The sequence below is a fragment of the Agelaius phoeniceus genome, chromosome 8 (assembly GCF_051311805.1).
Source record: "Agelaius phoeniceus isolate bAgePho1 chromosome 8, bAgePho1.hap1, whole genome shotgun sequence".
NCBI classification, from domain to species: Eukaryota; Metazoa; Chordata; class Aves; order Passeriformes; family Icteridae; genus Agelaius; species Agelaius phoeniceus.
The window spans coordinates 18,962,279-18,974,282 of NC_135272.1; the positions used below are offsets into that span (position 1 = coordinate 18,962,279).

General features: G+C 37.8%; 1 protein-coding gene across 1 annotated transcript in view; it reads left to right on the top strand.

Moving 5' to 3' along the window:
- OLFM3 (olfactomedin 3) overlaps window positions 1-11,782 on the top strand; it is a 47,416-nt gene extending 35,634 nt beyond the window's left edge. The window contains exons 4-6 of the mRNA XM_054638101.2: window positions 1,762-1,981; window positions 8,558-8,664; window positions 10,433-11,782. Of these exons, the coding sequence (XP_054494076.1) occupies window positions 1,762-1,981; window positions 8,558-8,664; window positions 10,433-11,110 (1,005 nt within the window). The 3' untranslated portion in view covers window positions 11,111-11,782. The remainder of the gene's footprint in view (window positions 1-1,761; window positions 1,982-8,557; window positions 8,665-10,432) is intronic.
- Window positions 11,783-12,004: the final 222 nt, after the last annotated feature.

Here is a 12,004-nt window from a genome sequence, read left to right on the forward strand (position 1 = left end):
AAATCAGTTTATTGTAATTTTTATCCAGTACAATTAAGATCTAATTTCGTGTCTGAAGGTCTGCTGTTTTGAATTTGGGATGGGGAGGAGGGCAATCACTCCCAGTCACATTTGTGTGATTAAAAAAAAGACTTCCACTGAATTTTAATAACAAAAACCACAAGCCAATCCTTTTGTGAGAAGTAGGGTTGCAGATATTACAAGTAATATTGTGTATTCTGAAAAAGCTACCCGAAGTTCTATTCAGGAGAAAAATATTTCAATAGCATATTTAAATTCTTAAAATAAATTAATCTTTCAAGACTGTGAGAGCACAAAATAGGTGCTAGAAAATACATTCTGAGGATTACATTACGTTAAGTAAATATATATTTTTTTGAAGTGTTTCTGAAAGTTCACATAAAATTAACCTGATTTTCCAATTGGTGCTAGAGTTAGATACCTAAATAATTACATAGCCAAGAGGTCCAAGTTTTTTTTTTTCAGAGCCACTGAACATTGAGTGGGTATTAATAACATCAAGAATTAAGTACACTAATGATCTACTTACCAAGCTTCATAAATTATATCATTGTTCTTAGTTTAGAGCTGTTTGAGCACATTCTCCCAGGTTTTTAGTTAATAGAAAATATCTTCACCTTTTTTCCCTTTTATCCCTTATTGCTACAATAACACATTTGCATAATTCCATTATATATTCTTTATTCTTATTTCAGTTTTACTAGGGAAAAAAATACCAAAATTAGAATGTCTGATACACAATATCAGAGGTCAGAGCACTCCAGTGCTCTAACCTTTTAAATATTCAATATTTCTATTGGCCAGTCATTTATCTTCATTTGACACTTTGCCAGGAGTATAAAACAGAGTTCCAGGCAATCCAGTTACAAAATCACTTTTAAAGTCAAAATAATACAATATGTTGTTCTGAAATTTGGTCTCCTCAAATTCCAGTGCTTTATCTTTCCTGAGACAAAGAAATTGTGTTGGATATAATATAACCTTTCATATCAACAGCCACAAAGTGCCAGAACACATCTACCAACTACCTGTGCTGCAATAGAAATTAGTTCTGGTACCGCTCATCACAGGAACAAGCTCTGGAGTGTCAGCAGAAGCCATTTTTTTAAATCTATTTATCATGAAAATACGAGAATCAACTTTATATGATTTACTGAAGTGAGATATTCTAAATCTGTGTTTTCATGCTGACCAGAACCAAGGAGCACAAATTTGGTCCAGATCACACTCAGTCTAAACTTTACTTTGTGCCAGGCAGGAGGTACCTGATTGCCACAAAAAGTTACAGCAAGTTTGCTCAAATATCATCTGGGATAAATCCTGCCAGGAATATATTACCTGCACTAATTCAGAAAGATTTTCTCTTCCTGAGCTGGCCATTCACTGTCCCACAGAACTGAAGCCTAAGTTCATAATTTCAAAATTAAGTAACAAAACCTATGTTTTCTGGAGCTATTTTTTCTTTGTCACAAAGCCTACTACCCTTGTCATCAAGGAAAAAAATACTATTCATTTTAACAGGCATAAAGTGGGTTTAGGTTAAAATTTTATTAAAAATCTCCTGCTTACTACCATTAAGTCTGAGGTGTCTTGAGACTTTCACAGTAGACTAATAGATTTGTAACTAAAATAATTATTTTCAAGTTGGTTTAATAATCAGGCATAAATACTACAGTAAAGGAAATTAGGGGATTGAACTCCTTTAAACATCTCTAATGCACATATGATTGCCTTTAACAGGAGTTGAAAGAAAAGATGGATGAGCTTCTGCCACTGATCCCAGTTCTGGAACAATACAAAACTGATGCCAAGTTGATCACACAGTTCAAGGAGGAAATTAGGAATCTGTCTACTGTGCTCACTGGGATTCAGGAAGAAATTGGTGCTTATGACTATGAGGAACTACACCAGCGTGTAGTCAATTTAGAAACCAGGCTTCGTGACTGCATGAAAAAGCTCAGTAAGTTAACAAGTTCATGGCAAATTTGCCTTGGCTGTGCATTTTTAGTTGTCTCTCTTTAGAAAGATTAAGGTTTGGAGGGAGGGAGGATTTGTTTGTTTCTTTGATGAAAGACCGCATTATATTCTGATCTGTGCTACCCTAAAAAAAGACAAGAGTAACAACCTAAGGTCAGTTATTCTAAGTACATGACATAATGTAATGCCTTACTGTATACAAAAGGAATTAGATGAAAAATCATAACAGATGGCAAATTCAAAATCTGAGTTTTAAACCACTTGGAGCGTTCCAAATACTCTTTCAAAAAAGACAGACACTGCTACTAGAGATATCTTTGGGCTGTCAGTGTGAAAAAAACAGTGAAAAGTAGAATGGAATCAGTTTTGAGATGTCCATATCATAACCCTGGCACCTTGCTGTGTCACCTGAGAGGCCACTCTGACTGTAATGTCTTTAGCCTGTAATACTAGTATTAAGGAGATCTCCCATTCTCCAATTAGTGTTACAATCTAACCAAACTTCACATCTACTTAAAGAGATCAAAGCATGATTTCTGCAGGATGTACAGCAGCAATCCACTGCTACTGCTACACCAGGTTTACCTCAGGCCACCTCCACCTTGGCTGCTCCCTTGCTGCCTGTAGGAGTCAAACGAGCATTTTTGAAAATCAGCTCAGTATCAGCTAGCAAAACTAAGGGCCTGAAGGATCAATATCAAGTGTCAGCCTCAGCTTCCATCAGGGATAGGTAACTTGCTTTACAAACACAATGCAGTATTCCCTCTTCCCAGACTATCCATGCATTTGGAGATTTCTGAATGGATCACTAGTGCAACCTGGATAACTACAGCAAACAATCCAGCCCCTTGATGAAAATTAAACACTTCACAATTTACTTAACACTAAACATGAATAAACTTGAAATTCCAAGGTTTAGGCCTGAGACACTGTGATCAGTGTCTCAGTTATCAAGTTATCTCAGTTATCAAGTGGGATGTTTACTTTTAAATGCTACCCAGGACATTAAATATCTTGTTAACTGGATAAGCAGAGCCTCCTTATTTTTGTGACGTAGTAGAATGAGAAAAATCTAGGTTAAGTTAGCTTCTTAAATAATTTATTTCTTTATTTTATTCTGGAAATAGCACAGTGGTGATGTGCTAAAATACATGAAAGACTTCTTCAAACAGAAATTTCTTATGATCCTATTTTCCCCTCAGTACACACACAAAATAGCACATTACTGCATTGACAGAAGGCAGTCAGGAGAAAACAGCTGTGTTGCAATACTGCAGCAAGCAAGAAAATTCCTGTGAATAAACAGTATTTTCTGATAGTGAGTGTTCCAGTAAGTTATTAGATACCAAAAATCATCAGTTTAACAAGTATCTTGTTTGGCTTTGCTTTTACAACATCTTGTTAGAACAGTTAGTGAAGCAATGAGTGTGAGATATATTTTTTACAATGGAATTATTAGGTGTATTGACATCCTATCTATCCTGAATTCCTGCAACACATTCTAATCTCTTGATGCATCTAATGAAAAAAAAAAAAACATTAAAATGATGTACATTAGCAGTAGAGATAAAGGTTTTGTATAAAATAAATTATTAAGCATACCCATTAACAAAAGGGAGTGGACCTTCTCAAGATGTAACACAGAATCATTCATCCTTATTGGCATTATTCCCTGGCCTTAGATGCTTAAATGACTTTTATGGTCCCCTACTAATGGACTGGCTGTGTTTCTGGCCTATCCCTGTGTGGCTTTTGAAGCACAAGCAGCCTCAGTTTGGCTTCCTGTAACTGCTGAGAGCTGGGGCTGTGTGCTCAGATCAGAGAGCAGGAAGGGAAAGCAGCTTTCATGCCAGCACTGCTTTGTGGCCACACTGGCCATGCTGGAGATGACCCAGCTCTGCCTGTCCATGCCAGCCTGATAGCCAGAAGCCAATGGCCCCAGTGTGCCACAGGATCTGGCTTGAATCTTCACAGATTTTGTTGCATTTCACAATACAATTTTCTAATCAGTGTATGCAATAGCTACTCTCTATTCTTCTCCCCAGCAGGTGTTTTTCAGCAGTATAATGCATTATTTATATGGTCCTGGCCACTTAAAAGGGTTCTTCCATCTGCACTGGCAACATTTTCAGAACTGATTGCAGTACACTAAGCAGTTATCTTACTCTCACTGAGGTTTAATGGTTACCACAACAGTTGTGATGACTGAATTTTTCTCCTTCTCTTTGGAATAAGAGAAAATTCAAGATGAAGCTGCTGGGAAATTAGTTGACAAAACTTTTAAAGGGTGCATGCAGCTAACCACGTAGGAATAGATTGCATGTGATTACACACACCCCAAATTCACATGTAATTATGCTTGTATGGCTCCTTTGCTGATAGTCCTGTGAGTCATGGGTATTTATAAGAGAATGCAGGTTGCACAGGATGCTTGGAACCTTCCTATTCTTGTCATGACATGTTTATGAAGTTGGGATAAAACTTACAGGGGGTAGCATTCATAGAAGCCAATACTTTGACATAGAGTAGATATATATTGGATTAAGGTCCAACTGCATCTGATTATAAGGTAGACTCTGAACAATACAGTGACATTTTTTGTTAAAAATTCAAAAGTAGAATATCCTATGTATCCAAAGTTCTGTTACATCAGTGGCAGAGGAGCTATTAGTGCAGGCATGAGACTATTGATTGCAGTGGTACTTGTACTTCCAAAGAATCCTTCCCTTTGGAATTTGAAGAACTTTACAAATATCATTTAGTATAAAAGTGGACAATAGAGAAATAGATTCTTATTGCTATTTTGTAGATGAAGGAACAAGCAGCCCAAAAGTACAAATAGATTTTCCAAATATTACAGAGCAAGTCATGGCACTTATGCAGCAAAATCCAGGAATTTCCTCTCAAAAAACTCTAATAACTATATTATAGTGCTTCCTGGATTCATATTATGCAGGAAAATATACATACATTCATTAAGAACTAATTCTTCATTCACTCATGTTATGACAAATTTGACCATAAGCAGAAAAGTGCAAGCAGTAAAACATTTGGAATGCATTTGTGCAAGTGCCAAAAAAAAAAAAAAACTCACTTCATTTTCCTTGATTTATTACCTACCAAAACCAAAACAAAACAAAAACCATAATGATGCTTATGGACACTTCAAGAGAATGTTGTGGTTTTATTTCCCTTGCCTTCTACAAATGATCCATTCAGTTGCTCTATATGGCAGCTACCAATATTCAGTCACATCACAGAGAATGGGACTATCCACCCATTTTTAGCTATTCCAGAACAGCTCCTCTCCAGCTGCACTGTCACAGCCCCCTCCTGGTACTTGATCACTCTGGAGCTTTCCAGACACATTCTGCCTCATGTACTTTCACAGCACACAAACTGTACAAAAGTGCATCTATTTTCTTTTCTAATGGTCACTTCATGCTCAGCTTCTTCCTTAATATAAATAAATACTGGGAATCATGGACAGACTTACAAGAGTCCATTGCACAGAATTGTTGCAGGAAAGGAATCAAGCCAGAAATACCTGGATTCTGCATATGATATTTCCTGTACAGCTCAGTTTAGGATCTAAAAGGACTCTATGATTGGAATTTTCCAACTACTACAATCAATTATGGCTGGAACTTGCTAATGTAGGGCAGCTGCTTCTTTCAAAGCCAAGGAAAAGAGACTGAGGGCTTCTAAAAATCCCACTGCTTTTCTGTGTATCCCCATTTGAACCTCTTAGGAAAGAAGAAAAAGAAAACCTAGAAGTTTCACACTTTTCCTAAAAGTATCACACTTTTACTGAACTTCTTCACAGGTGCTAGTATGGAGATACATTTGACCTAACTTTTTACTAGCATCTGGTCCTATCAGGGAATCAAACTGCTATAAACCAAAACTTTTGGTATGTTCCCTTCTGCCAGGGGAAAAAAAAAGGCAGATCTGTGGATCTAATCATCTGTTTAATGAGGAAGGAAAAGAAAAATGGGACCTACTATAGGGCAGGAGGGAAAAAGTCTCCATGCTTCTTACAAAGTGCTCTGTTCTGTCATGCCAAAAAGGGAAGCTTTGTCACTTTTTCAGTCAGCTGCCCCCCAGCTATACAGCAGCTCTCCTAGGAGTCTTCCTTTCTTGATCACTGCATGCTGTCTGGGAATAAGGATTTGATCAGAAATACACCCTGACTCAAACTGCTGATCATTTAACTGCTGAACTACGTCATCTCTCCACATTGAACAGCATCTCAATACATTTTGAAAGATTATTCTCTAAAAGCATCTAACTCCTGTGACAGGGGTACACAGCTCTATTCATATAGTTTTAACTAAGTGAAGGCTGAAGAGGTTCATTAATTATTAACAATGTGTAACTAACTCTTAATCAGCAAGCTACACATTCAGGATAAATACAATACAACAGAGGAACCACTGTACTGACACTTAGGCATACAAATCTCTGAATTGCTCTCTAACCTCCAAAAGCTCCTCACACACAGAGCAGCACCCAAACAGCCCCAGAGCTGTGTGCACCCCCCACAGGGGCTGCAAACACCCCCTGCTTTTACCCCTGTCCCACTGCAGCTCCAGGGCCCGGAGCTTGCTGCGTGCCCCTGCTGCTCCCACCATGGCCGGGCACTGCTGAGCCCAGCTGGGGCGTCCATGCACCTGCCCTGCCTGGGCCCCTGACACAAAGGGTGCCTCAGGGAGCCCCCACATCTCTGCCAGGGGCTCTTCCATTGGTTTTCCCCATTCAGAAGCAAAACTTCATAACTCATTATGAGTCCACTTTTAGTTGCGTGGATTTCTTTTTTTATAGAAGAAACAGCACTTCAGATTCCAAATTCTTTTTATTCTTTCCACTAATTGCAATACTGTGTTGTAAAGGCACCAATTACTATTACTATACCTTATAACTGATGCATTCACTGTGTTTTAATTATCCTAGAAACTACAAGTTCAGGAGTAATTGTTATTCTGATTTCTTTCTGTTTATTAGTTTTCTGATAACTCATTCCAAATTAGTATTCAAAATTCAAACTCAAACCTTCAGAAGGGTTATCTCATGCCCATTTCTGAGACTATTTACCAACAGACCACCTAAAAATAAAAGCCTTCACCTTGATAGGTTATATTCTTCTACCTTTCAAGCTAATAGCAGTTTATGCTGCAGAAACAATGCTAGCAGCCTACCTACTTAAAAATCCAGAATAAAAAGTTATGTCCTATCATAACCAAGTATTAAAAACCCTATAAGATTCTTTAAAATGGGAAATTCCAAAAATATCTTCAAAATACTGCAACCTAAATAGATTGAGATATGTCTCTTAACAATGTCTCTTAATTGACCCAGAAAATAGACACAGCCTACCCTGCCCACTGAGGTCTCAGCATGCATTCAGTTATCTTCAATTCTGATATGTCCAACTTCCCTGGCTGTGAGCAAAAACTACCCAAGCAGCCTCTGAGTTTTCACCACAGCATTAACCCCATTCTAAGTGACCCAAATAGGCTGGCATGATACATTCCTTTCCAGTTACAGAGTGTAAAATTCAGGCTTGATGTGACCCTCTCTTTGGAGCCAAATAAATTCCATCTCAACACCAGATACCGTTTGTTTCTACATTTCCTAGATAGATATGGTTATCAGTATAGCACAACCATGTAGCACAGAGAAGCACTTACTTTTAAATTTTAAAAATTGTTTCACTTCTTTTTACATTCTTACTTTAAAAATGTGCTATTCAACCTAATTGCATGCACACCACTGTATGATATTACATCTTGGAAAACACATGAATTCCTCCAGAAGCTTGTTACTAAGAGGCATCTTATTAAGGTCCCCTAAAAATACAGATTTTTGAGTTGTTAGGAAGGTCAGCATCTGAGATGGTATCAACTTTCATTATTTCCTCCCAGGCAGCCAAATAGATTAGAAGCCAACCAATACAGCCAAGCTTGCTAAATAATTCTCATCCTCACTTTCTTCAGGCAGCCTCCAGTAAAGAAAGAGCCACGTGTGTGTAAGCAGGGGGCAGTCGGGCACAAGCTTAGAGTACAGCAGTGTTGTGGGTACAAGCTCATTTGTCTGGCTGCCTTTCACCACCTTGTTACCCTGGCCAATGGAAAACTGAAACATCCATCAATCCCAGCTTAGTGCTCAACTTTCTGAGGGCAAAAGGCAGGGGAGGGATTATGTCTTGATTTCAATTATTATTAAATGTTCTTCACTTCAGCTCAGAAGATATTTTACTGGTTGTATTTTAGCTTATGCCCAAAGACCATAACTGTGCTTGGATGTAAGACATAAATACAAAATGTAAATTACAAAGATGTAAATACAAAAATACATACTAATAAAATTTTATGTGCATATTTTTGCATATTTATATCACTTTTCAATATGGTAAAGTTCCCCCTGTGAAGGTGACAATCAATCTTCAACATAAGCCTGAATCCCCTGGAGCCACTGTGTAGTTTGAAGCATTTGGTCTTGTGCTCTGACTGACATCAAGGAGAGTTGTGCATTAATGCATTTGTTTTTTTTATTTCAGCATGTGGCAAATTGATGAAAATTACAGGCCCCATTACAGTGAAGATATCTGGAACCCGATTTGGAGCCTGGATGACGGATCCACTGGCATCAGAGAAGAATAACCGAGTATGTTAAGGCACTATCTTTGTGTCCTGGAGTCTTACTTGCTTTGTTTTAGTCTTTTAAAAGATATTTTCCCCTAGGACGTTACATTCCTAAGCACGTTTTTCTACTTCAGTCATTTTCACACTCAAACATATTCAGAGAAAAAGCAACAGTATTTTTGGAAAAATATCCAAATACAAAAGTTATCTAAGCACTTTTGTGCCATTTACTTCAACTTTTTCAGGGTTGACAATCATCTATCAGAACTGACAACCCAATTTTTTTTGTATTTCCTAACATATTTAATTGCACTTAGGTCTTTTAAAAACCAGAGTAATCTAAAACAAACATCAACATTTTAACCCAAGAGCAGGACCCATAATACAGCACAGTTAAAATTTGCAGGATTCAGCCCCATATAGGCTCTGGTCAGATCATTTGCTCTATCGTATCCAAGTTATGTTATTGTTTTGTTATTTGGATCTCCAATAGGATCTCAAATTGGCTACAGTTTTGAGAAGATGCTCTCTTCACCAAACAGTTTTGGAAGTCAAAACTCTAGGTTTCCTTTGTGTGAAACCCACAAGATTAATTTTTTGAATACTGAAAAAAAACTGAAGGCAACAGAAAAGGCAACAGAAAAATGACAATAAAGATTTGTGTTCAGTTCTCCCCTGCCCACTGTGTCCATGCATGTTGGCTACTGAGTCCAGAAATCCCAATTACCTTTAGAGAGCATCAAACTCTGAGAAACTGAAAGGAGAAAAAGCAAATGGCATGAAGGAATAAAATGGGGGAATGGAAGTTGCATAAAGAACATTAAAAAAAAGTAACAATTCTGTTTTAAGGGAGAAAAGGGCTTTGAAACTTTACTGGTTTCATTACTATTGTTTTTGTTTCCTTTCCTAAGAAAATACTTATTTTCTTTGAATAGAGAATCAGCTGAAAAAAATTTACCTACATTTATTCCTAAGTATAAATTCAAGTTTATCTCACATGCCATTTCCCACCTCTCTCTTAGATTATTAGTGTCTAGAAATACCTTTAAGCAAGCACAATATAGCAGAAGCCCAAACACTGAATAACCCAGAATTAAATTTCTCTGAAAATGCAGACACTGTAGTTAGTAACAGTTGTTTTGAGAGTTGACCTGTACAGATAAGTTTGACTCAGAAATTCAAGAGTTCCTCCTGCTTTTGTAACAGGAACATTGGCAATATTGCATTTTCATAGCCTGCTATACAGCTAAAACTTGTTTTCCTTCTTTTTCTGCAAGGTCTTTGTGTAATGGTTTTGGTTTGCCAATTTAAGATTTCCCCAATTTTAAGATTTCCTGGCCAATGCACCAAAGAGTGTGGCAGGTTTCAGTGCTGGCCAATCGCTCATGCACTCACTTCCTGCTGTGAGATAGGATTAGGAGAAAGGCAAAGCAGGCTCGAAACTTTAAAAGGGTAAAAAGAAAATGTTATCAACAGTAACTAAAAGGAAAAAAAAGTAGTAGGAATCAAAGCAAACCCTTCAGAACACTTCTCCTCACCCCACAACCTTTTCTTTCCCACTGACAATGTAAAGAAACAAAACCTAAAATTCCCAGTCAGTTTACCACCTCTAAAATAGTCTTTCTTCAGTTCACTTAGGGAGAGAAGTCCCTCTTGTTAATGTTATGGAGACTTCTCCAGAAGAGAAAAACACATTGACACCAAACCATGACACTCCCCAATGCCATATCATGATCACCTACCACACACTGTGTTTAGATGGTCATTCCCAATCTTTGTTTCCTTTCCAGGTCTGGTACATGGATAGTTACACCAACAATAAAATCGTCCGTGAATACAAATCCATCGCAGACTTCGTCAGTGGGGCCGAATCAAGGACATACAACCTTCCATTCAAATGGGCAGGAACCAACCACGTTGTCTACAATGGCTCCCTCTATTTCAACAAGTACCAGAGCAACATCATCATCAAGTACAGCTTCGACACGGGGCGGGTGCTGGCGCAGCGTAGCCTGGAGTACGCTGGCTTCCACAATGTCTACCCTTACACCTGGGGTGGCTTCTCTGATATCGACCTGATGGCAGATGAAATTGGGCTGTGGGCTGTCTATGCCACCAACCAGAACGCAGGTAACATTGTCATCAGCCAGCTGAACCAGGACACGCTGGAGGTGCTGAAGAGCTGGAGCACGGGCTACCCAAAGAGGAGTGCTGGAGAATCCTTCATGATCTGTGGCACCTTGTATGTCACTAACTCACACTTAACAGGAGCCAAGGTCTACTACTCCTACTCCACAAAAACCTCCACTTATGAGTACACAGACATTCCTTTCCATAATCAGTATTTTCATATATCCATGCTTGACTACAATGCAAGAGATAGAGCTCTCTATGCCTGGAATAATGGACATCAAGTCCTGTTTAACGTCACCCTTTTCCACATCATTAAAACTGAGGATGACACATAATTTTATTTCCCTTACCCCTCCCTCCCTTCAAAGCAGTCTCATTTGTGATTAACTCTAAAAGCATCCATCTCTCTCAGTTCCTTTTAATTTACATTTCTTTCTTCATTAAACAAAAGCAACATTTTCTACTATGTAATGCATCTCAAATATGGCTGAATCTGTCAAAAATGACCTGTCAGAAATAAAAAGCATCTTAGCTCATGATTTTGCAAGGTCTGTCAAGACCTTGTCTTGAAAAGCACTAAAGAGGATTTAAATGGCTAAAGACAGTTTTTAAAAGATTATGATCTGCCTTATTTTAGAGTCAGAGACTAATGGTGGCTTAAATGCATGAATGTCTTTTTTTACCTCATTTTTTGTTTTAATATATTGCTTAACTTCAGGAAATATTTCAGTAGTGTTGGACACATATTGCACATTGTATTTTTTTATTTATTCCGAAAAACAGATTTAGTAGGAATTTAATTTTCTTAGACAAGGCATATGGTTCATTTTGCCATCATCCAATTTCAGATGTGGTGCTGTACAGTATGTTTTTAAATCTCTTGCAAACATTTTATCAACAGTATGTATTTCTACCATTGTAACCACCATTGTGCAATTGTATCTCTTCACTTATGTGAAAGTAAACTAAGTACTATTTTTTATAAAATATATTGAAGCTTAATTGCAGTTCTGGCTATGAGTCAATTGAATGTGGTAAAAATCTGATAAAAGGTTGTTATTTCTGAGAAAGACCAATAGCTTCTCAGATGCATGATTTATATTCTCAGCTTTGCTTCCTAATCCCCTGTTCACCAGTGCTGCTTACTTGCATATTTGCAACTTTGAAGCTTCCTACCAGTTCCAGCTTTACAATTATTTGCTCTGCCCAGTTTTTATCTCCTGCTGCTG